The sequence below is a fragment of the Peromyscus leucopus genome, chromosome 14, assembly GCF_004664715.2.
Source record: "Peromyscus leucopus breed LL Stock chromosome 14, UCI_PerLeu_2.1, whole genome shotgun sequence".
Taxonomy (NCBI): Eukaryota; Metazoa; Chordata; class Mammalia; order Rodentia; family Cricetidae; genus Peromyscus; species Peromyscus leucopus.
Window position 1 is genome coordinate 5,482,637 of NC_051075.1, and position 26,547 is coordinate 5,509,183.

Consider the following 26,547-nt stretch of genomic DNA (forward strand, 5'->3'; position numbering starts at 1 on the left):
GTCACTTAAGATTTAAGACTGCCAGCCTACTGTTTAACCTGCCTTTAAGAAACAAGCTAACAACCAACCTTACTTGCCTTGGATTCCCCTGTAATCAGCTTTTACAACCTAAGCTAATATATAGCTGTAATCTTCCATTATGTACTCTCCCATGCCTCTGACCCAGAGGGGTGTGTGTGTGTGTGTGTGTGTGTGTGTGTGTGTGTGTGTGTGTGTGTATTACAATAATCATTTGCTAGAACCAGCAAACAGGCTGAAAAGTGGCCTTATAAAATGAATATCCACCATAAATGTTGGATGGGACAAACAGATATTGCTTGATAAAGAATGGTGTTTATATTTGTTGTTATCTGAGCCAGCTGGAGTGAGCTAGTCAGTGACTTAATTCCTTGGAAAACTCTGAAGTGTCCCTCAGTCCTTCCCATGTGACACTTCCTGTGCTGGTCAATAAAAAGGTGAGCAAAGCCTTTTGTGAGGACAGACACACAGATTCTGAAGACAGCATTCTGGCAGGAACTGATTCAGACTCATGCAACCGAGAGCCAGTGGGATGGAAGAGAGAGAGAAGCAGACAACTAGAATCTGGGTTCCCTCTGGTCACACGACACCCAGGGGAACTGGATTCCTTTCCTTAGTGCGACACCAACGCATTGCTGGTGACTGAGTTTATTACTAACGTGTTCAAATCCACTGCAAACATGTTACTTACACCTGCAATACTGGTACAGTTTTTCCACATTGATAACTTCATATCCTGTGATATTCAAGGAAGAGGGTGGAAGACAGAACAGAAATTTGAGAATTGAGGAGAGAGGAAGAGAGTTAAGGACTGGAGTGACGATGGCTCAGGTTACATGAGTCCTGGCCGCTTTTCCAGAGGACCAGGGTTCTATTCCCGGCACCCCTATGGTGGCTCAGAACCACCAGTGCCACCAGCACCAGAGGGTCTGATGCTGTAGTGGTTTGGGTGACAAGGAGCCTCACAGGCGCTTATGCCTGAATGCTTGTTCCCAGTTGGCAGAACTGTTTGTGGGGAGGTGTGCCATTGGGGATGGGCTCTGAAGTTTCAAAACTCCACACAAGCCCTGCTTCTCTCTCTGCCCACGGCCTGTGCATCAGGATGTAAAGCTCTCAGCTACTGCTCCAGTGCCGTGCCCGTCTGCCTCCCGTCATGATGATCACGGACTCACCCTCTGAAACTGTAAGCAAGCCTCCAGTTAAATGCTTTCTCTTACAAGAGCTGCCTTGAACACGGTCTCTTCACAGCAATGGATCAGTGACTAAGTCAGATGCCTTCTTCCGGCACCAGGCATGCAGGTGGGTTAGAGATATACATATAAATAACACCCATACATACAAATAAAATTAAATTAAAAAAATGTAGGACACTGGGGCTGGAGAAATTGCTCAGTGTTCTCTCAGGACTCAGGTTCAATTCCCACCCCCACATGGCAGCTCACAAACTGTAACTCCAGGATCTGACACCCTTAAACAGACATAACATTCAGGCAAAACACCAGTGCACATAAAATAAAAGTAAATAAATTATTGCTGGGCAGTGGTGGGACACACCTTTAATCCTAGCACTTGGGAGGCTGAGGCAGGCGGATCTCAGAGAGTTCAAGGCCAGCCTGGTCTACAAAGTAAGTTCCAGGACAGCTAAGAGTGTTACACAGAGAAACCCTGTCTCAAAAAAACAAAATAAATAATAATTTTTTTTTTTTAAAGAAAGGAATAAGTAAAACAAGAGCAGATCCAAATTTCTCTTATCTGTATTTCACCAGTCTTCAAAGTTCTAAGTATGCAGACACAGAGCACACACTCAAATCCTAAAATTACAGACCGCACTGGCGGGGATCATATCTAGAGTCCGCCACACTAAAATTACATGTTGATTAAAATTTTTAACCTTTGCTGAAATGCAAAGCGGTTTCAAAAAGATCGAAGCAGCGTTATTATTTACACATACATAAGAACAATATTTACATAGACTTCAGATAACATCACACCACGTCCTACTGAAAGAAAATAGGATTCCCAGGATAAATTACTGATTTCAAGGTAGGGCAGGCTAGATTCACAGTGATCCCCGGGATATCCAGTTTCAGAATAAATAAACAAATATTAAGGAAATTAAAATGATAGCTACTTTGAAAATAATTCTTAGTCTCGTTTGGGGGTCGCATAAGTGAGAATGATCAAAGGCCATCAATGATTAATATAAAAAAATCAGAGCTGGAAAGTCCAGACTCGATGTGAAAACACGGGCAGTGGAGAAGTGGAAGAGACTGCTCTTGAGGCAGGGTCTCCTCTAGCCCAGGCTAGCCCTGAACTTCCACGTAGCTGAGGATTGACCTCCTAAGCACTGTGATTACAGGTGTGTGCCTGGGCCTAGGGATGGGGCTCAAAGCTCCAAGCAATCAGAAAATTCACCAGTTTGTGATTATCACATAAAACAAAGGCATAAAAACCTAAACCAAAATGTGTTATAAGCTCAGTACGGTAGCCTGTCCTTTAATCCCAGCACTTAGGAAGCCGAGGACGGCGGATCTCAGTGAGTTCAAGAGCCTATGTTAAATCCACTAAATTTTATTGTTGTACTGTGTTTCTGTAGGAAAAGTCTTATTCTCTTAAAGAAAAATTTAAAACTACATTTATTTGTTTCTTTATTTATTTAGTATGTGTGTGTGTGTCCGTGTCCATGTGTGTTTGGGTACATGCATGCTGTTATGCACGTGTGGACATCAGGGGACGACTGTGGGAGTCAGTTCTTTTATACTGTGTAAGCTCTGAAGACTGACACAGGCTATCAGGGTTGGCAGCAGATGGCTTTCTTCATCCACTGAACATTCCCGTAGCCCATTATCTTATTCTTCAGAAATACACCCTGAAATAACAGAGTAAAGCAAAATAATATATATACTACTCTCAAATCATTCAGAAATAAAAATTATGAACACACAGCGCCAGCGACGGAGGAAAGGCAGACACAGGAAACAGCAGTATTTTCAGGACGTTTGGGAAGAGGATGATCCGGGGAGCTGAACTCCTCAGGAGTTCTGTATTTTGAGGGACTGTTTAGGAATGAGTGCCACCTAGAAAGACTTCCAAATCCTTAGAATATGCTCTGCTGTGGGCAGCAACACAGCCGTTCGGACATACTCCAGGAAAAAGAAAACACTTCGACATGAGTGTTTATGATAAAGATATATATGTATGTATTTTTGTCTTCATATTTGACTGTCCCTATTCAAGCAAAATGATTTACTTATATTCATTTGGTTGCTTTCTGATCTGTGGCTCCATAGGTTATGTTCTTGTGTGTGATCAGGGATGGTGCCTCCCTGTGGGGCCAGAGCCGAAGTCGGTGTCCTCTGCTGCTCTCCGGCTTATTTCTTTTGAGAAAGGGTCTCACTGAATCTGAAGCCAGCTCACGTATGTGGCTAGGCAGCCTGGCCTTCAAGCTTTGGAGGTGTGTCAAATACACAAAAATGAAGATTTTCATTTGTGTCTGAGTGTTTTTCATCCATGTCCCTGTGTGCCACCTGCACATGGTGCTTGCTGGGCCAGGAGAAGGTGGATCCCCAGGAACTGGAGTTACAGCTGTTTGTAAAGGCACCATGTGGGTGCTGGGAACTGAATCTGAGTCCTCTGAAGGACTGCTTCTCCTCCTCTTCTTCTTCCAGCTCAGCCTCTCCAGTACCCCCAAATCCTTTTAATGGACTTACAAATTCTCCCCTTTAATAATGTCTCCAAAATCTATATATACAACATGTACAAGTGAGCTACCTGTGTGCAGGTGCCGTGGAGGCCAGACAGGGTACCAGCCCCCTGGAATTGGAGTTGAACATGATTGGGAACCACCGGACATGGGTACTAACACTCAAACTTGGTCTTATGCAAGAGCTGCAAGCATTCTTAAAGACTGGGCCATCTCTCCAGCCCCTCAAAAAACAGTCATTAGGACTTGGAATTATGTGACCTGACTCAATGGTGTATTCCACCGTTTTGCTTTTAACAATCTTCTGATTTAGTATTTCACATTCCAATTAAGCATTAGCCCCTGCTGCAAAGGGAAGTTATTCTCAAATTTATGACTTATTTTGCAGTTTTAAGCTTAGAAAAGATGATATGGTTTATCAGCAGCTTTTAATACCGTGAAGTGATACGATGGTGAGGTGAAACACCAACAAACTAACCCAAAGCAGAACAGAAACGAAATAAAACCTACAGCTCACACCTCAGCCTTGCTTATCTACGTATGTCCTAGGGAAATGGTAATTGGAATGCATTAACATGATCTTATGGATCCCTTCATAAGGAGGTTTTCATGCACAAGGATCTCATGTATATTAGATAAAAGTCACATTGTGTCCTCGCTACCAGTGTTCGTTCCTTTAGCAAAGCGCTACACCCTTGTTAGATAGCCGAACAGACCAGACGTGGCCCCTGAGTACAGGAGAAGGGCGTGTCTGTGTCGCACACACGTGAGCGTGGGGCCCAGGGCAGGCTGCAGGTGTCTTTCTCTATCCTCTCCGCACCACTACCTTGAGATAGCATCTCCCACTGGATCACGTGCTTGCCAGTTCAACTAGACTGGTCAGTCCGAGAGCTCTCAGGACCCACCTGTTTGCGCTCTTCAGTTCTGGGTTACAGGCATGGGCACCCATACTCGGCCTCTTTTTGTTGGTTTGTTTTTCCGAGGCAGGGTTTCTCTGTGTAACAGCCCTGGCTGTCCTAGAACTCACTTTCTAGACCAGGCTGACCTTGAACTCACAGAGATCCACCTGCCTCTGCCTCCCAAGTGCTGGGATTAAAGGTGTGCGCCACTACACCCACAGGAAGGAGGACTTTAAGATCTCCCCTCTGCTTCATATACGAGCTTACAGGTTGACAACAAAGGCCGCCCGAGCTGAAGAAAAGCAGGAGGTGAGGATCAGCAAAGAATAGAATGTCAAGTGCCAGATATCAACTCAGAGGCTGGAAAACACAAAACTGAGGGGCACGTGTATGCTCGCAGTTCCAATGCCAAGTCCGAAGCTGAGCAGCACAGTAAGCGAACTAAGTGAACTCCACTACCTAGAGGGCCTTAATCAGAGGAGAAAATTGTAACACTGTAGTAACAAACCTCCAGGAAGGTCAAATAGGGCGGTGGCAGGAATCTGAACATTTGCTCAGTTACTGTTTCATTCAAACACCTACCCTATGTTCTGGGCTGGGGACCTGCCCAAGCCTGCCTAGCAGATGAAACTTTAGGTGAAGGCTAAACACACACACCCATGCATATGTCTTTAGACAAGGAAAGCATGTGCTGTACAGAACTGCCAAAGCCAGCCTAGTACCAATGGGCACAGAGCACCGTTGACAGGATACTGTATTCACCAACAGTTTTATCCACGATCGCCCAAGAAACACAAACTTAAAGGGAAGAAGCATCTTAACTTTCTTTTTGACTTATTTTGTGTGTGTGAAGGTTTTGCTTACAAGTATGTATGTATACAACAGGTGTGCCCGGTGCCCATGGAGGTCAGAAGAGGACGGTGAAGGTGGGTGCTGGGAACTGAGACGGAGTTCTCCACAGGGGCAAGCACTCCTAATTGCTGAGCCATCTCTCCAGCCCCCAAAGAAGTATCAACAACAAAATATTGAAACCAGTTCAGGGTTACAAACTCAAACATCCTTTTTCTTAGCAGTGTTAGGGATGGAACCCAGAGCCTGGCACACACAGGCCAGAGCTCTATTGCTGAGGCCCCCACCCCCTTTCCCCTCCCTCATATGTTAATGTGGTTCAGCTATAGGTCAACCATCATTTGTTTATCTGATATGCCAGGTCTGGGGGGCAGAAGGGCCAGAGCAGCCAGGTTTCCTGGTGTTCACTCGGCAGCAGGTGTAGCTCTGCCCCTACTGACTGACAAAAGACTGGTACCGGCAGAACAGAGGCCCTCCTGACAGCTAACGGACCAAGTACCCTGTATCGTTCACTTGAGCTGTGGCTTCACCGATTAGTGTTTGAATAACTGTTGGATTTTTTCCCCTCTTTAACCTTTTCACTCATGTGGATACTTTGAAAACTCTGGCTCTAAACCCAGGCTCTCAACTCCTTCTCAGATAAAGCTCAGAGGCCTCAAACCACTCACGTGAGGCCACACATTTCATGTTAGCCCTGGTGATACAGTCTAAGACTCTGGCTCCTCTGGAGCTGACAAAGCGGGAGCAGGTCCACTGTCTCCACCCAGAATGCTGGCCAAAGCCAAGCTGCCAACTGTCTTGGAAAGGTATTATAATTCCTGAAGGAAGCCTTGTCATTATTGGCCTCATAGACTTTATAGTTTAGAATTAGGTAGAGTAGAACATAAATATAACGTCAGCACTTGGGCATCCTGAATTAGCAGGTGCCACCAAAATGGCAAGCAGTTCTCTGTAGTTTTAATAAGGAAAACATCCATGTATCTTTAGGCAAAGGACCTAACTACACTGCCTCTTGGGGACATCTAGATATTAGGAAATTTGTGGCTCCATGATTTCTGTAATGTTATGAGATCCAATGTTTCAACTATTTCCTTCCTGCAGAGGCTCAAACTGAATGAAAACAACCTTCATACTCCCAAACATATTGTGTGGCATCCTTCTTCTTAAGCCAGCGGTTTCCTTGGCACCATTAAATTTGGGGTTGTCTTTCCTGTTCGTAAACGTCCCATTCTATTACCTTGTATTCTTAGGAAAAGATAGGCCATGCCTTTTTTCCCCTTAGAAACCACCACAGTTCTAGGAAACTTTACAGGTTAAAACAAAACATTAGAGTGTTTTTGTAAGACTACGCGAAGGGAAGGACAGCAGTGGAGTACCAGAGAGTCAGCCTGGCAGCATCAGTAACAGTGCTGTGGCCTGCAGCCTTCGGCTCCAGGGCCTGCCTTTAGGTTTCCTAGATCATAGCATATCTAACAACTGCCTTTAAAATGTCCTCCTCTAGGATGAGTGTGATGGTATACACCTTTAAAGCCAGCAGAGGCAGGTGGGTATGCGTTCCAGGATAGCCAGAGCCACAGAGAGATACTCTGTCTCAAAAACCCACCCAACCAAACACAAAAGTCCTCCTCAAGCATAGCAGTAAGTTGCAAAGAAGGGGAAACCAATCTTCTACTTACACAAACTGATTATCCTATTCCCATTAAATAGTAATACTTATGGAATTAAAAGAATTAAAGCTAGTCAAATGATTGTTTTCCTAGATATTAAAGTGGGTCATGATATCTATACCATTACATGTTTCCTTCTCATTGACATAAAGGAACAAACAAAACCAAAGAAAACAGCTAACACTGAAAATCAGAGAAAACCGTAACAGTACTGTATCTTAGGCATTTAATACAGTGGTCTACCTTAAGTGTCATTTTCAAAGTAGAGAGCTGACAAATAGGACCATCTGAGCATTTCTGGCACTCTTCACTCAACACATGCCAAATTTAGAACAGGCCAAATCATTCCACTTGGCACCTAACCTCCCAAAAGACACTTGCTGAAGAGATCTGTCCCCAATCAACAGACTCCAGAGAGGGCTAAGAATGAGAAGAAAGCTGTGAGCAGCTTTCTCATATTGGTAGAGTCTATGTTAATTAAACACTTTCTAAAAATCCTTCAAGCAAAGCTAGGAAAGTGATGTTAAAATAATATTCAATACTTCTAACATATAAAAGAGCAACCTTTTCTTTGGACAACTCAGGAGATCCAATTCAGTGTCCCATGCTTGCTAAGTGCTGCCCCAACTACCAGGAAAATTGTCGACACCAAGAAATGCACGATATGAAGTTCCAGGAATCAGAAAGCAGGTGTCCCGTAAGCACCAAGTTAGTTAAGTGAAGTGAGTAAGAACCCAGGGACACACCCTGCCCTCTCGCTGGTCCTGGCTTCCCCACGTTAATAACCTCATCCTGCCAGAGCTGACACGGCTCAGAACAATTCTGCCACTCCTTTTTTGGGAAGGACTTCTGAGTTGGCTTAACAGACAAAGAAAATCAGTATCTCCACTTGGTTCACCTCTGATTTTTCTCAGATAAACTATGTGTCTTTCCTTAGACTTGTCTGCAAACGACTTCGTCAGTTTTAAAAGGGACAGCAACTGACTGCCAGTAAGATATTCATAAACCCGTGAAGCAAGCAAGGAGTAACCCCCTCTTCCTTACAGTTGAGCTGAAAAGTTAAACATGACGGATGGTTTTAGTCCTCTGCAGAGCTAGGTGTGAGACTGCCTTACACTCCAGTGACTCCAGTGAAGAGAAGAACTGCACAACCTAAACATGGAGTATTCATATTACTTTCCTACGCTGGGGGCGGGGGGCAACGTCTTAGGGAATGTAATGCTTTCAAATGTCCTTTCAAAGATGTCATGGTGAAACACCTCAGACATCTTCAAGAGGAGGAGGGACGGTTAATGAAGTCAGTCAAACAGCTTCAGACAATGACAGCGTGGTCAGTGGTGCCTTCCTGTTCCTACCCGGCCTCCAGTCATGGTTACCTTACAAAAGGTGCACATGGCACTCCATTTCCTTCTCAAGTAGTCACAATGTATCTCTGAATGATAAGGAATCCTTGGAAAACAGAAGCATACTATTCTGGTCTAAAAAGTTAAAATTGCTTGATCGCATCAGTTTCCAGTCAATCAGGATAAGCACCTAGTGTACATCCAAGGAGTCAAATGCCAAGGGAAAAACCCTCGCTTCAGACAAAATACCCAAAACTAGTTGTCAATGACCCTGCAATAAAAAGTATTATCTTTAAGCAGCGAGTGAAAGACCTGGGACTTGAGCAAGGAATCCATTAAATTTGTGAGAAGTTTTTTTCTTAGCTGGTAGTGCCAAGTGTCAAGAGATCCAGAGAGTCCCAATGTCTCAAGACTGCCTGCCCTTGGTTATGGCTATGTGCGTTTAGTGCCATTTCACACTGCCAGGAAGGATTAGTGAACTAAGGAAACAAATCCACCTAAAATAACTTTGAGATCAAATGAATTCAACTCAGCATGTAGTGAGCACCTACTAACTGCAAGGTACTGGGTTATATGTTCAGAAACAGCGAGCTGACCTGGAGAATTTATAGTCAAGAAGGAAAAGAGGTCCAAACAATTATGAAAAGTTGTCATAGGAAGGGAGGAGAAAAGCATTTGCTAAACTGTATCATTTTCACGTGGCTGCAGACCCAGAAAAATGGTGTTAACTGGAGGGGTGACTCGAGGGTGCTGGCTGGCTTCCATAATATAGATCAGTTAGAGGTTGCCAAAAACAGTCCCTGCAACCACATCATCTGTCAGCGCCCCGCCACACAAAGACTGTGGGTCCCTGTAACTGCCCGAGGGGCTGTACTCCCTCACTGGACAAGGTGAAAGATAACACATGCAGGCTGGAGAAAAACGCTTATCAACCGAAGGAACAAGAAAGGCAGAGGATTCCAGGAAGAGAAAGGAGGAACAAGGGCTGGAAATCGCAGGCATGGGGAACCAGCAGCATGGTGACCTTAGGGCAGAGTGGGAGGAGCTGGCGTCTGGAAACGCCTGCTGGGACCACACTTGGAGTCTCGCTCATTGGCCAGTGAAAGGGTGATGGTGCTTGGTGTTTACTCAGCTGAGAGTTCCTTGAGATAGTCAGGTGGGAGAATGTGAGGAAAAGCTTAGGAATCCATGGCAGACACCAAGGACACAAGTATAAAGAGGTGACAGGACACGATGACATTTCAGAAATTACTACGTTTTAAAATGGTGAAGACAGGGGGTGGGGGGTTTAGCTCAGTGGTAAAGCACTTGCCTAGCAAGCGCAAGGCCCTGGGTTCGATCCTCAGCTCTGGGGAGTGGGATGGGGTGGGGGTGGTGAAGACAGAAACAGGAGACTATCTCTCACACACACACACTATATATATATATATATATATATATATATATATATATATATACACACATATACATATATAATTATGTAATAGTGTGTTAATATGCTTCCTTTTTTTTTTTTAAAGAAAAAAACTGGAATAGACACATACACGATGAACATGTCTCAGGAAGGAGAACTGAACCTATGGGATGCTGGATCTCCTAACTGTCATACAAAACAGGCAGCCAGAGGATGGGTGCTTCCCCACTTACCCCCAAGCACACCGAGAAGAGCTGGAGTAGATGGGCAATGGCTCCGGTACCTACTGAACATAGCAGAGCGGACCTGGCCGCCAGGTTCTCCCAGCATCCCTCAGTCCCTACCTGTTCCAGGGCATGGCTGGCACGCCTGCCCTCTACCCCGACTCTGCCCTACATGATCCAGCCCTTTTGGTCACCAGCCACTTCTTTACCTGTTGCTCTCCTGGCTGCCGCACCTGGTTCCCCTCTCTCCCCTCCCCTCCCGTGGCTCAGGGTCGGGTCCACTCCGACTCTCCCAGATGCCCCTGCCTCTGCTCTCCCTTTTATGTACAATAAACTTTCTCCTCCACCATACCTGGGGACAGTCATGCCCTTCCTTCTCATTTCTTTTTTTCATTCAGTTTGGCTATGTTTTCATTTATTTTATTTTTTAATCTTTGAGACAGGGTCTTACTATGTAACCCTGGCTGGCCTGGAACTAGTTATGTAGAAAGATCCGCCTGCCTCTGCCTCCTGAGGGCTGGGATTAGAGATCCTGCAAAAGGATTTTATAGACAGATCACAAAGACTCTACATAGCAGATTCCATACTTCCTAACTGTGGGGCTGTGGTCAAACTAACCTCCTTTACCTTCTGCTCCTATTTTCATAAATGGAGATAGCACAGGCTAGTTCCTGGCCGATGGTATAGCATCTAGCAGAATATCTGGAGCAGATTAAGTAGTCATAGTGAATAGTTAGTTATTCATTATCAGTAGACCTCTTTGATAAGAATACATTTCAACCGGGCGGTGGTGACACACGCCTTTAATCCCAGCACTCGGGAGGCAGAGGCAGGCGGATCTCTGTGAGTTCGAGGCCAGCCTGGGCTACCAAGTGAGTTCCAGGAAAGGCGCAAAGCTACACAGAGAAACCCAGACTCGGAAAACCAAAAAAAAAAAAAAAGACTAATTAATGAGTTTATTGAAATGTATTCCTTTTTTTTGTTTGTTTTGTTTTGTTTTGTTTTTTGAGACAGGGTTTCTCTGTGTAGCTTTGCGCCTTTCCTGGAACTCACTCTGTAGACCAGGCTGGCCTGGAATTCACAGAGATCCGCCTGCCTCTGCCTCCCGAGTGCTGGGATTAAAGGCGTGCGCCACCACCGCCCGACAATTAATCTTATTTTGACATTAAATACTTATATTGTACAGTACTATTACTGAAACCCCTCTGAACATTCGCCATTAGGTATTTGTTTCCAAAATTCAAACTGAACACAGGATTTATCTGCACTTCTAGGTGGATGTTTTTCTTTGTCCTTAACTATCATCAAATCTAAATTAAAGCCACGCATTCAGAAGACTAAACTCCCACCAGGAAAGCACATCCTATGTCGCTATCCTCGAGGAAGAGACAACCCCAGTGAGACAAACAGGTGTGACCTTCAAGTAACCATGGCCCAGATTTGGCACAAGGGATGGAAATACTGGCAGTTAAGTGCCCAATCCTGTCTATGCATCTGCTGATACGATGTGAAGTCACATGGTGGGGTTACTCTCAGGCATTTCCTCAGCCTCGTGGGCTCCTTTGGCACACTAATTGCTGTGTGGTCAACATAAGCAGCGGGCACTCTCAGAAGCCTCCTGCTTGTTTGAGCAGCTACATCGTCTTTAAAGCATCATCAAACAAAAGTTTCTTTGTTGTACATTGAGATGAATAATCACCAGCCATTTTCATGGGAGAATCTGCTCTTCCCTCCCCCAAACTGAAGATTTATGTGTCTGTGGGGGTTGGGGAGTAGACAGGCAGCTGGAGTTTAGAAAAGATTTTGGTTAAAGGCAAGAAATCGTGATTAGCATCCCTAGATTTCTTAAGTGTGAGTATATGCTTCCAGAATAATGAAGGTGGACTTTATATATGGTACTGTGGAAAGAAAGCGTGGTCCTGGGGATGCTTAATAAAAACCACCCACACAATTATTTATTCAAGTATTTCTCCCTAGCACAGTTGGGTCTTGAGCAAGACATCAATACTAGTCTGTAGAGAAACAGGAAAACTAAACAGTCATTTCTGAAGAAGCTGTGCTTGACGCTGTAAAACGCTACAGATATGCACCTTGGGGGAATGACTGCATATTTTAGCAAGCATGTCTTGCATCTGTGCCACAGAAAGGCACACACTTTATTCACCCCTTGTCTACCTACCGTGGAAGCTCCAGGCTCCACATCACAGTTGAATGAAGGCTGGATTAAGAAGCTAATCTAAGGCTATATATAGACAGCAACACCAATGTAATCCCCGCCCTCTCCACCCTCCCCTCCCTAGTTCCATAAATCGCCAAACGTGAGTTACAAAGGCAAGCAACTCTCTCAGAGCAAAGATAGCCCACACCCCAACGAAGTATGAATGCAAGCGTGATTTGCTTCTAAATATCCTTAGCAAACACCACAGGTCGGTGTTGTATGGCTTCCAGAGGCCAAGAGATGACAAATGGTGGGGAGGACGAGGTTGGCAAAGAGAAAATTACCTTCTCCGAGCCTCTCCCCATCACAAGCTCACCTCGTTGGCGCGGGCCTCCCCGGGGATCGCCACGCACGAGACCATGTGCACCCGCCACTTCCACCGCGTGGCCAGCTCGCGGCTCGCCCGCGGTCCCCGGGGCTCCTGGGGCGGCCACACGTAAGCGAGGTCGGGGTCTTCCTCGTGGGGCACGGGCACACGGTATGTGCGGAGATGATGGCGCGGCGCGGGGGCTTCTCTGCCGAGAGGAAGGCAGCCGCCCCGGGAGGCACATGCTTCCTCCAGGCTCCAGCCCCGGTGGGAGCCGCTGGCCCGGAGGCGGCCCCGGCGCCCTCGACCCTCAGGCTCCCGCCGCCCCACCTGGGCACCTCTTACCTGTCCAAGGAGGGAGCGACGACGCGCGGGACCGGTGGCTGCGGCGGAACCTGCAGAGCGGTAGCGGCGGCAGCGGCTGAGGCAGACAATGGAGGAGTGAAGGACAGACACATTGACACAGACACACGGAACCCGGCTTAGCTCCGCCTCCCGCCCCGGCCCCGCCCCGGCCCCGCCCCTCGCCCGAACGCACGCCACTCCAGGGGCGGTGCAGCGTGTCTGGCGGCATCCCGATGCCACTGCGCATCCCCACAGAAGCCACTGCCAGGCAGAGAAGTGGTTTGTGTAGAGCGCAAGGAACCCTGTGTCGCTGTAGCTCGTAATCGGTGATCATAGGGGTAGGGAGCTTAGAAGATATATAGAACCCCCCCTCCGGATTTCTCCTTTTGGTTTGGACCTCGTGAGCGGCTCCAATTGGAGTCTCTTGCTGCGCTTGCAGCTCCTCCTTCCGACCGGGCCAATGAGGCGCGGGGGCGGTCCTTGCGGAGAGCGCCTGCCCGGCTCGCCCGAGCTCGCCGCACCCGCCAGCCCCCAGCCGTAGGACCCTGGCGAGCGCCCCTGCGCTGGGCTGCTGCCCCGGCCTCGAGTTCCCTGGCTGTGGCGGACTTCCACGACGCACACACGTCTCTCGTTTTTAAAAACCTGACCAAAGACATAGAATAAGCTTCAAGCTGGCGGGAACGATGGGTCACATAAAGAAAGGCGAGCTGACCCAGGAAGAAAAGGAGCTGCTGGAAATGATCGGGAAAGGTACGGTGCAGGGCTGGTACCCGGGCGCTGTGCACCTGGTCGCAGGGCATGGAGGAGCCTAGGGGCGCGCTTCGGGCCCGGGGGACCTTGGGCAACTTGCGATCCGGAAAAAGCCTTTCTGTCTCTGCTTGGGGACCGATTGCAGGGGCGGGGAGATGGGACATTAAAAGCGTTGGCGTGATCAGATCGAGGCTTAGACCTCTAAATCAGCTTTTTGGAAATCGACCGACTGCCACTACCCCTCTGAGACTGTAACGCGCGGCCCTGGGGCGCTTGCCTCCGCGTGTGCAGGCTTGCCAGCTCCTCGGATGTTTTGACCGCAGTCAGTCAAGACCACAGTGGCCTGGTAGTTCTAGGCTCTCAGGCTGGTGTCTAAAGGGCCCTTTTGACTTCCGGAGGCCGAAGGATCTGGATCCCTTGCGGATCTCCGCCCCTGCTGGGGGTGGAGGGAGCTCTCAGCGAGAAGTGTTCTTTATAAGGGCACAGAACTCGGTCTGAATGTGCCGCCTTGAGCTTTCTGCATCCAGGGTCTCTGTGACTGGCTTCCCTGCCCAGGCCGGCGCAGGAACCCGCACGAAGGCCAGGAGATGGGCGGGACGCTCACTGCTGTCTTTGGTCTGGTATTATACGTCTGAGATCTTGTTGTGCTTCTCAGTGCTTTCCCTTCCACTTCGTGGGTTCGAGTCGCGCCTACGCCGTGCAGCTTGTAGGAAGGAAGCCATCTAGGCCAACCAGAAGCCTTGTTTTCCACACTAGTCTGAGTGGACTTCCCAGCTGAATCCCGTTACCTGGCAGGTGACATCAGCGTGACCACAGGCACTGTCACTTTGATGAGAATGAGGAGCCTGCAGGCATGACTAATGTGGATGCTTTAAGTTCAAGAATTAAACATATGCCCTCGAATGGCAGAGAAGCTGGGCATTGTAACATTGGGGCTCCTGGGTTTACAGTCTTGTATGCAGTCAATTTCTATCTAGAGCCACAGATAGGAAGGCAAATGCATTCTTTCTAAGAAGGAATGCCTGTGAGTCGAAATAGTATGAAAAGAGAAAACTATTGTGTTTGAACTCAACAGGTCACTAGATCTCACTTCTACATCAGTCATGACTAGATGCTCAGGGCACTTGATATTTGCTGGAAATCCCAGAGCTCCGGGTTGGATTTTTGTCTTGTGAACTGCATGGCTCTCAATGACTTCTGGCTTTCTGTGCTCTCTGGGTTTCTCCCTGCCTTCGGTAGGTCTGGGATTTAGTTTAGTGAACAGGAGCCCCAACTACATGCCAGGTACTGTACTGTACCCACCAAAACTAAGAGAGGAGAGAACACATAATCCACCTGGGATGGTAATTCTGATTTAAATAGGCCAAAGCTATCACAAGTTCACTTGAAAGTGAAAAGAGCAAGCAGGCGGAGAAAACATGGTCTGAAGGGGAGGTGTAAGTTCTTGGATATATTCAGAGGTGTGCAAGGGTTTATTCGAAAGGTTGTATGGAACAGGAGTAGTGTGCGTATCACTTGTATTTCTTGGGCCATCTCATGCTCAAGGTTTGTGAGTACACGGATGCTGGTGTTCATTGGTTTAATTTCCCCAGGCCAATGAGTGAAGAACCAAGGTAAACTTAGTTTGGGCTGCATTCTTGTCATGTCAAGGTTTTAGAGCCATTATTGCTTTTTAAAAAAATACTGGGAGATGGGAGAAGATAAGCCCCCATTGAATGCCATTCTGAGCACATGGCATATATTTATACATTTAATCTAGAAGAACTAAAGGTTTGTGTTTTGTTGTGTTTTCTCTGAATTGTAGCAGGAAGCATCATGGAATTGTCACTAATTATGTGTCTGGGTTAGTTTTTGTTTTGTCAATTTCATACATGCTAGACTCGTCTAGGAAGAGGAACTTCACTGAGAAAATATCTCCAACAGGTTACAAGTCTGTGCCAGCATTTCTTAATGATTGACATGGGAGGGCCCAGCCCATTGCAGCCAGTGCCACCTTTGAAAGGCAGTTGGTCCTGGGTGCTGTGAGAAAGCAGGCTGAGCCCTGGGGAATAAGCCAGTCAGCAGCACTCCTTCATGGCTTCTGCATCAGCTCCGGCCTCCAGGTTCCTGCCCTGCTTGACTTCCCGCCCAGATGACTTCCTTCATGATGGAGTGTCCCTCCCTCCCTGTGTTGCTTTTGGTCACGATGTTTTATCACAGCAATGGGAAGCTAAGTAGGACACCATGCCAGCTAGTTCCCAGCACTGCCACCGTGGTTCCCTGGTAGTGTAGACTTCCGCACGTGTCAGGTTCTGTGGGTATGATGGCCCCTACCTCATGGCATTGTTGTAAGGATAAAGTGAGTCGGTACAGGTAACGTTAAACACACTCTGCTGCCCATGGGTTTGGTAAATATTTCCCCTTCATAGAGACAGAAAGTGCTGAGGGAGAACTTTTAGAAACTTTGCAGAAATCTACTGTTTTCAAAGCACGTGTTATAGTAGATATAGTAGAAGTTTCTTGATTTTTTTAAAAACATTTTATGTGTATGTGTGATTGTGCTGATGGTATCAGATCCTCAGGAGCTGGAGTGAGTTACAGGTGGTTGTCAACCACCAGATGTGGATGCTGCGGTTCCTGGGAACTGAACTCCAGCCTTCTGCAAGAGCAGTTGTGTGCTCTTAACTAATGGGCTATCTTTCCAGCTTCCAGTTGTCTGCTTATAAACATTTTTATAACTTTACATCTGATGATAGCAATTTATATCTATATGTTTTCCTTTTGAAGTTAAGGCACTTATGTGTCACACAATGCCTTAGTGGGTAAGGTCCTTTCTGAGCAGACTAGACAACTGGAGTGTGATCCCTGGGACCCACGTAAAGATGGAACATGAACAGTCTCCATGGCTGTCCTCTGACCTCTGCATATGTGCTGTGGCATGTGCACACACCCTCTGCACACATCATATAGTTAAGATGCTTGGAATAGCTTTACGTAATTTTACTTATATATAAACATTAAAGCAGCCACAAACTCAAATCATACTTTAAATGTTTAATTGGATATAGATGCTGTAAGACACCCATTTTGGGGGTCTGGGATGGTGGCTCAATGGTTAAGAGCACTTATTACTCTGGTAGACCTGGGTTCTGTTTCCATTTGGCTCACAAGCATCTGTAACTCCAGGTCTAGGGGATCTAGGGCCATCTTCTGGCCTCCAATAGACACCAGGCAGATTTGTGGTACACATGCATCCATGAAGGCAAATGCTTTACACATAATTTTTTTTTTCTTTGAGACAGGGTTTCTCTGTGTAGCCCTGGCTGTCCTGGAACTCATTCTGTAGACCAGGCTGGCCTCAAACTCAGAGATATGCCTGTTTCTGCCTCCCTAGTGCTGGGATTAAAGACATGTGCTACCACTGCCTAGCTAAATATTTTTTCAAAATATATCTTTTGACACCTGCTAGTTATTCAAATCTACACACACCTAAAGCACAGCCATGTGGTACAGCTCTTGCCCCACGTATGTCTACTAGGACCTCATGATAATTGCTCTGAAGGTAAAACAAGAAGAGCATGTGGGCGCCTTAGCGGTTAACAACGCTGGCTGCTCTTCCAGATGACCCAGGTTCCATTACCAGCAACCACACAGTGGCTCACAGTCATCTCTAACTCCAGCTCCATTGGACCTGATGCTTTCCTCTGGCCTCTGTGGGCACAGGAAGGCATGTGGTGCACAGATGTGCACACGGACAACAAAACGCATACACATAAAATTAAAAATTAAAGGCCATGTAAAGTGCGCTGAAGGTTTCCAGTGTGTCCACATTAAGGTGAACCCCGAGTCTTCCTCAGTATTCTCCAGGATTTTTGTTTGTTATTAGAAAGTTAGGGCTTGGTCTGCTTTGTTTAGTTTCACCGTAGCTCTGAAAATGTCACAGGTGGTAGCAGGTGGTGACAATGAGAACCCACTTCTAGCGTCACTTGCCGGCCAGTGCTGGCTTATCTAGATAAGACTGATCAGTCCCCCTCTGATGAAGGCAGCTGGGTTCTGTTTCCTTTGGTTTGAACATCAACTCTCCGAAGGAGCAAATCACCACTGGCTTTCATTAGTCTGGTCCCACCCATTTTTGTCTGCAGTGAAGGTTGATCAATCCTGTCCAATCCAGGTACTTATCTCAGGGTTGCCCCCCCTACTGTGTTTGTTAAATTAGATAGGACACACTTCTTTCCCTGCATAAAACAGCTTTTTAAAAACTCAATGGCAAAATACCATTTGAGAGTCTCCTATGAGGGTTAGGAATAAGCAGAAGTGTGACTCCTGTGTGAGCCACATGCTTCCCACCTCTGTGATATTTGGCTGGTTCTGAAGTTTGCTGTTGGTGTCATTAGATTTCGAACACCACATTAAAAGTCATATTATATATATATTTCCCCTTGGGGTAGTTCTCTTCTATTTTCATTCTGAAGAAGCTCAAACTCCAGATTTTTTTTCATCCAGCTCCCTGCATCTCAAAAAGCTGATGTAAGAGATTGCATAAATCTGTATGTATGTATGTATGTATGTATGTATGTATGTATGCATGTACGTATGTGTCTGCATCGGTAGGATATAATATGGATTTGTTCTCTGCCCTTGTTTCCTGGCACACAGCTCTTAAATCACTCCCTACCTCTAAGCATCAGGGGTGTTGGGTACATCTTTTATTCTAATATCTCTTGGCACCTCCTAGGTGACAGGCATGCCTCTATTTATTAGTCGCTGTCCGGTGGGCTCCTAGGTAGTTCTACAGCATGGGCTGGTCATGGGAAGGACCAAGCCACCATTACAAGCTTGGAAGTTTCAGCTTCACCTTGCTCTCATCAACTTCCAGGAAGGGGAGAGGGGCTGGAGACTGAGCTAATTATTGATCATATCTATGCATCAAAGCCTCAAAATATTTCTGAAATACCAGGTTGAGAAAATGTTCAGATTGCTGGAAGATGGGCTGCCCAAAGAAGGTTCTATGCTTCCTCCTGTATACCATGCCTTATTCTTCTAGACCAGTAGTTCTCAGCCTTTCTAATGCTGCAGCCTTTTAATTGTGTTGACCCTCAACCATAAAATTATTTTCGTTGCTACTTCATAACTGTAATTTTGCTGCTGTTATGAGTTGTAATATAAATATCTGATACACTGGATATCTGATATGCAATGCCTGTGAAGGGATCATTTGGCCCCCAAGGAATTGATACCCAGAGGGGAGAACCATTGATCTCTCTACCTTTTACAATTAACAGGAACATGTGAGTTTAATGTTTCCCTGAATCATGTGAGTTATCAGACCTGAGGAAGACATCTCATTGATGTTTGCTGGAGAACTGGTGTGTGTGTGTGTGTGTGTGTGTGTGTGTGTGTGTGTGTGTGTGTGTGTGTGTTGGCAGAGGTATAGGGAGTCTCTGGTTTCATAGATAAAGTCTTGAGACTACTGGGTGAGAGTTTAGCAGGAGAAAATATCCCTGCCCTATACTTTACAGCATGCCTAGTATCTTTTTAGGCTGTTGACTACTGGGCAAACGTTTTGTAGAATTAGAGGCCTGTTCTCTAATGAGAACCATGCTGTCCTTACCATGTGGCAAGCTTGAGATGCTCACGATCCCTGTAGTACTCTTTTTCTCCATAAACATCTGGCCAGAAAGAAAACGACTTGCTGAGTTCTCAGTGGAGCATGTAAGTCAACTGAAGCATCTTCCCCAAGAGTAAATGGGTTGTCTACCTTCTTTGAGATAGGGTCTGTTATGTGCCTAGAGGTCACCAATTAGGTGAGCTGGCATGTACTGCAGCAAATTTCTCCTTATCCTTAGCCACTCAGCCAATGATACCAACTGCCCTCTCGGGGAGTTCAGCGCCAGAAAAAAAAAATCCAGCAACAACAAAAACACAGTATTTACAGAAATAGTGGCGATCACACTCCAGGGTCATGTAGATCATTCTGTTGACATTTTCCCATCACACCCAGTGGCATCACTGCTTCTCCTGCACTGGGGAGGAGCCCTCAGGGGACTTGTCTACAAATCACATCGTGGAAAAGAAGCATGCTGGTGTTCACTCTGTACCCCGCTTTCCTCTTACTCGGCTGGGGTGCTCCTGTCTTTGATTTCCTTTTAGAGGGGAGGCATAGCTCATCCTCACACGCCGAGGACACTCAATTTCATTGTTCTCTTCCAGTCGAGCCAAGAAATTATTTGGCAGACCACGTGGCTGTCGTGGACTAGTGGCGGGACTATTGACGCTCTCCTCTGCAACCGCCTTCTGCCATGCGGCACACAAAACTGGAAAAACCTGGTCCTTCTGACCCAGTTACAGCTGGTTTCCAAATTTGCAGAGGACTGACTTTTTCAATTTTAATGCAATCCTTTACAGCACGGGGGACTGAATACTCACCAGAGAGCACTTTCCACAGTAGCAGACTTTGAAACCATGTCTTACCTAGCAGTTTCCAAACCAAGCATTCTTTTAAAAACATGCCATCATTCACAAGACCTGGTGCTGACAGATGATACAATACCGACCGTATCTTGAATTCTAAGTGTTACACGGGTGAGACTGTCATTTTTGGGTGGTGATTTGGATTGGATTGTCTTTAGGAGTGGCTACAGTCTGACTGTCAAGAGGAAAATGGGGCCAAGGTAATATAATTTAAGGTCAATGAAAGTAAAACCAAGATGGAACTATGTTAGTTTGTATTAAACTGTTTCTTTGGAGAAATGATTTTGAAGCAAATAGTACATGGCTGAGTGCTTTATGTCTTGGTACCCAGCTTGACTAACCTTAGTTTTCCAGACAGCCCTTTAAAGTTTACTGCCCTCCCATTAGACCTTCCGCTCATGTTTCACCACCTTTTTTTTTTTTTTAAAGGTACTGTCCAAGAAGCTGGAACACTGTTATCTAGTAAGAATGTTCACGTCAACTGTTTGGATGAGGTAAAATTAATACAGCATTTTATTTCCTGAGAAGATGAATGCCATAGGCATTGGGAACATGACTCAGTGGGTTAGTGAGGATCTGAGTTCAGATGGCCAGCACCCATGTGAAAATCAGGCATGGCAGGACACACCTGTCAGCTCAGCACTGGCGTGGGGACAGGGTGGCAGAAACAGGATGCCTGGCACTCACTGGCCAGCCGCCAGGCTAGCCAAAACAGTGAGTCCGGGGTCCGTGAGACACTGTGTACAGAATAAGGTGGAAAGCAATAGAGTAAGACACTTGACATCAACTTCTAGCTTCCACATGGGCAAACACATCTGCGCGCGCGCGCGCGCGCGCACACACACACACACACACACACACACACACACACACACACACACGCCAAAATGGGTAATGCAAAGTCTTTCAATAGAAGTTGTTTTGTATCATTTGTGTGCTCAAGTTATATTACTTAAAAAGATAAGAGACAAAGAAAACATGACTGATTTTACAAGCAATCAAATAAGTACAATTTAAGCCCAAATTACAACCCCTTTCTCTTTCCCTTCTCCCTCCCCTCTTCACCTTGTTCTTCTTCTTGTGTTATTGTGTTGTTTTTGAGATGGGTCTTAATACTGTGTGTCCCAGACCACCCTTTCAACTCTTGTCCTACTGCCTCAGTTTCCCAAGCTCTGGAACGGTTATGCAATTAGAGGTGTTTGTAATCACACCTGTTGCCAAACAATCTCTCTCTCTCTCTTTTTTTTTTTTTTTTTGAGATTGGGTCTCACTATGCAGCACTGACTGGCCTGGAACTAGCTCTGTGGACCAGGCTGGCCTCTAATTCACAGAGATCCACCTGCCTCTGCCTCCCAAGTCATGGGATTAAAGGCCAACTGTACCACCACAACCAGCCTTTATCACTTTTTACAAAATATGGGAACATGAGCTTTTATATGCTAATAGATTATATACATTATATTTTAAAAAATGAATTTCAATAACATTAAACAAGTTTACCAAATGCAATGTGTTAGATTTGAAAATAAAAAAAAATAATCAAACTAATGAAATGCCTATCTTGGAATGTTTTTTAATTCAATAATTCTTAGATTCATAAATAAAGTAGAAATGTGTGGAACTAGAAATACATTTATCAAAATATGGTATTTATTGAAAGCCTTTGTGGTGGGTAAAGCAATGAACAGAAGCCATTTTGCAGGTATTATCATATTTTCAATCTTTGTGGTAGTCTAAGATTTCAGATCATGAAATTATATGAGTAAAATATACAGAAAGAAATATAAAAATAGCTTAGGAAAAATGAAAACAAAAAAGAAATGTGAGATGAGATAAGGTATCAGCTACAAAATAGAAAATAGATTAACTGGAAATCTCTGAGGGTGAAAGCTTTTGTGTTTCAAGGCATGCAATTGTTAACCCCACTGATTGAGAATAAGACCACTACCACAGTTTAAAACCAAATTTGAAGCAAGCTTTAATTAAATGCTGGACATGTGCCTGGGCTCTGGTCAGGTCCACACCCAGGTTCCTGGGAAATGGCCCCAGGTCACGGTTTGCAGCAGCTTAAGAAGGAAATTGCATAATAATTCACTGCATTTCCCATCAGATCCAATCAGGGACAAGCATACATGCTGATGTACTTCCAGCCTACATCCAGTTAGGGGCAAGGGCCCAGCTGGGACACCACCAGCTCCCACATTTTACAACATGGTACTCTTGGGGAGAGAGGGATAAGAGATATTAGATAGAAGGATAGAGGGGAGAGAGACAGATAGAAACACAGGATAGCCTCAGGAGGGCCTGGATCCTTATCCACCGGCTCCTCCTGTCTCTTCTAAAGGGCTTTTTATAGGAATGCCAAGGGGTGGAGCAAAAGACCGCCCCCTAGAACAGCCAAGTGCAGACCCTTCCAATCACCTGGCAACCACATGTAGTCAAGCAATTCTCCAATGCAGTCCTGCTGGGTAGAGCAAGCTCAGGTCTCACTAGGAAACCTTTGTGGGCCTCCACATATATCCTGACATATTTCCTGCCTATCAACCTTCCGCCCACATGTGATCAAGCACATCCCATGCAGATGGGTCAAATAAACTTGTTCAGGGGAGTGAAAACATGTGGTTTGTTATCTCCCGTAAACAATAGCCTCCAGCACTTCAGGAACTGTCTGTCCTTGGGCAAGAGACCTGCAGATCAGAGATATTTTTGTTTCTTGGATCTCTTAGGCATGGTAATTAAAACTTAAAATGTAACTTTGGTTCTCACACAATCATAACCCATAGAAGTGGAGAAAAGATTTATAAATCATATCTGAGGAGGGATATATAGCAAGAGTATAGTAAGAACTACTAACTTAAAACAAAAGAATTTATAACCCGGGTGTGGGGGTTGGGGGCAGGGGAGGATAAGCAAAGGATCCAAACAGACAGGGCTCCAAAGATTTTTTTAAAAAGTACCAGAAAACGTGTGGGTAGTCCCTGTGACGTCACTACCACTTGGGTGATGCTTTGGAAGCACAGTGGGACGTTGCTTCCTGCCCGTTTGGGGACTCAGTCTGGACACCTGTCACTACCGCTGAGGTAGAGAGATGGGTGCTCAGCACTGGCTTCTCCAGAGCACTACGTCACCTCACATCGATAACTGGAAAATAGCATTTTCAATTTGACTTGGGAATTTTGTTTTGAATATGGGAATGTTTTCTTTTAGCAGATTAACTTTTGATTTGAGTTATTTGTCTCCTTGATATTTTTTTTAAACACTGACAGACTAGAAAGGCTGATGGAAAAGCCTTTATCTCAGAACAAAGAAGTGTGTTAGTATTCCTTCAGTTTTTTTTTCTTGGCCCATTGAAATCACACCATAAAATGTAGCACTACAACCAACATAATACTTAGTAGTCATTGCATTGGGAATTTCTCCCTTTGCATTGGTTGAGTAATGCAAAATGGAATTAAGAAAAGAAAGTAGGAATGATATCCAGATCTTTCAAAAACTAGTCTAACTTTTCCCAGATTCTGATAGCCTGGAGTAATGATATGGGGGGAGCCCACATTACATGTGGACTTGACAGACAGCTGGCCCAGACACCTCAAAGTGAGTGACATAATCAGAACTCTGTGCTTTTGGAAGGAAGCTTTCTTAGTTTTTGGCCCTAAAATCTAATCTTGCTGAGGTGGCTAAAAGAGAAAGAACAAGAGGATAAAGACGTAGAAAGAGGGAGATAGCATTCATTTTAAAATGAGAAGTAATGGGACCAAGGGAGGCGGGAGTTCTAGCCGTCAGGACGTAAGAACAGCACAGACAGACGGCAACAGAAGACCTTTGAGGTTTGCAGGTTCTCACATTGTATGGAGAGGTTCTGCTTTAAAGGCAAGGCCGTCCTAGAGTTTCAGTGATATTCTCTGCAGGTGAACACTCTGGGGAGGATTCCAGGAAGGCTGCCTGCAAACCCGTTCTGAAAGAACAGGAAAGGTTGAAATCTGCATGATCTGTCTCTTAAGAAAAAGTTGTTATGTGTTTGTTCAATTAGCATATGAAACACTCAGTTTCTGCCTGACATTCTGAAATATCATTTGTTTTGTTGATCCCAGCCTTTCCCCCTCCTCCTGCTTCTTCTCCCCCACCCCACTCTCTCCCTTCCCCTCCCCACCCCACTCTCCCTTCCTCTCCCCCTTCCTCTCCCCCACCCCACTCTCCCCTTCCTCTCCCCACCCACTCTCCCCTTCCCCTCCCCACCCCACTCTCCCCTTCCCTTCCCCCACCCAGCCCCCCTTCCCCTCCCAGTTTTCTGTTTTTCGCTTTCCCATCACATGTTTTATCACACTCACTCTTCCTCAGTGGTTCCCTTTTGTGGGGACCTTTCCTCACCTTGTCCACTTTCATAGCCTATACTCACATCCACACACGTGTGTACGTATGTTCCCGGCGTTGCTGTTATTTGGTGGTAGAAGTGAAGCCCAGGACGACTCTTCACTGTGCCACTGAGCTACACCTACACCAAGCACCAGGTGGCCTTTTTTAATGCCATGCCCTCCCCTCCTGCAGCCTACATGCTGTCCTCTTCATGCATAGGTCCCAGCACTCCCCGGGGCTCGCACCTGTGCTCTCCATCCATCTCTGCCTCGTTCAGATGATAATGATCATACAGTCCATCCCTCTTCACTGAAGTACATCCATTCCCAGCATCCGTTTCTGTATGAATACACACTTAAGACGTCTTAATATTGTATAGTCTCCCTGTTTTCCTGTTTGCAGTCCCAAGAAGTGTTGATCACCCCCATTGAGTAACCTGAGAGGACCCAGCCCCCAATTCTGTTGTTGGTCTCCCTCTAAGAGGGTGGGTGTAAGGCAAGGTAGAGAGACGAAAATGTAAGGGGACACAGGAGGGAAGGGGGCCCCTCAGAACCTTTCCTGCTGAAGGAAAGACAAGAATCTCCTGCAGAACTGATGAAAAGCCGAAGTTACCCACAGAGATAATAGTTTGTTTAAGGACATCTCAAGAATGGACGTTCAGAACAACAAATGAACTGTTTAGGGCCAGAATATTTATGATCAGGAGCTGAACTGTATTAGTACTCATCTTATTCCTAAATTGAAACCACACACCTCATAAGATCGTATTATAATTTCATTAACAAAAAGAAATATTTTTTCCCTTTTATTTTTTGAGACAGAGTCTCACTACATAGTTCTGGCTGGCCTGGAGCTTATATCAAGGCTTCTCTGCCTCTCTGCCTCTGCCTCTGCCTCTGCCTCTGCCTCTGCCTCTGCCTCTGCCTCTGCCTCTGCCTCTGCCTTTGCTGGATTAAAGGCATCATTATGCCCAGTTGAAAGAAAATTCTTTATGATAAAATAAATTTACTAAATCTTGAAACTTTGTTTAATCTTTAAATTTTGTTTTAAATTATACTTTTGGAGCAATGTTACTAAAAAAGCTGTGGAATTATATATATTATTCATTATAAATTTCAAATTGAAAGTTAAAGGACAAATCAAACCCAGCACACCAATAAAAAATGACAGCGTAACTACAGAAGATAGGAAAGGCTAAGCGCCACCGTTAGACCTTCCCACAGCAGCCCTGTGCCCAAGATTGCTCAGCCCGTCACGAAAAGCTGTGAACAGCAGCCTCACAGACACAAACGGGCATTCCTTCTTGGGTAGTCTGCACCCAAGAAAAAGATGGAGGCAAGCCAACACATGAATTTTAAAAGATATACTAATACCTCTAAGAGAAAATGTCTTCCTTAGGACATGGAAGGGTCATCTATGAGATTTAACAGAACCATGTGTGTGCTGTAATATTATTACATTACATGATACTTCATTAGGTCAACACAGACAGATGGAGACCAAGCAGTTCAGTCTAGTTTAAATATTGCCAGCCACTCCTCAATGTTTGCAATCATATGTAATCAAATCCTAGTGTGATTTGGAGATTATTGTTTTAAGATACAATGTCACAGGGTGGGAGGCTGGAGAGATGGCTCAGTGGTTAAGAGCACTGGCTGCTCTTCCAGAGGTCCTGAGTTCAATTCCAAGCAACCACATGGTGGCTCACAACCATCTGTAATGAGATCTGGCGCCCTCTTCTGGTGTGGCGCCCGCTTCTGGTGTGCAGACAGAACACTGTGTACATAATAAATAAACAAATCTTTACTGGGCGGTGGTGGCACACGCCTTTAATCCCAGCACTCAGGAGGCAGAGCCAGGCGGATCTCTGTGAGTTCAAGGCCAGCCTGGTCTACAGAGTGAGCTCCAGGACAGGCACCAAAACTGCACAGAGAAACCCTGTCTTGGAAAACAAAACAAAACAAAAACAAAAACAACAAAAAAAGAAACAATGTCACAGCAGTAAAT

General features: G+C 45.6%; 2 protein-coding genes across 3 annotated transcripts in view; one reads left to right on the forward strand and one right to left on the reverse strand.

The window, feature by feature from the left end:
* Bzw2 (basic leucine zipper and W2 domains 2) overlaps positions 1-13,139 on the reverse strand; it is a 59,386-nt gene extending 46,247 nt beyond the window's left edge. The window contains exon 1 of the mRNA XM_028878421.2: positions 12,988-13,139. Within this exon, the coding sequence (XP_028734254.1) occupies positions 12,988-13,100 (113 nt within the window). The 5' untranslated portion in view covers positions 13,101-13,139. The remainder of the gene's footprint in view (positions 1-12,987) is intronic.
* A 308-nt stretch (positions 13,140-13,447) lies between these two features.
* Ankmy2 (ankyrin repeat and MYND domain containing 2) overlaps positions 13,448-26,547 on the forward strand; it is a 42,326-nt gene continuing 29,226 nt past the window's right edge. The window contains exons 1-2 of one of the 2 annotated variants that reach the window (XM_028878420.2): positions 13,448-13,737; positions 20,617-20,681. In XM_028878420.2, the coding sequence (XP_028734253.1) occupies positions 13,671-13,737; positions 20,617-20,681 (132 nt within the window). In that variant the 5' untranslated portion in view covers positions 13,448-13,670. The remainder of the gene's footprint in view (positions 13,738-20,616; positions 20,682-26,547) is intronic. The other variant, XR_005092727.1, reaches the window with a different exon arrangement.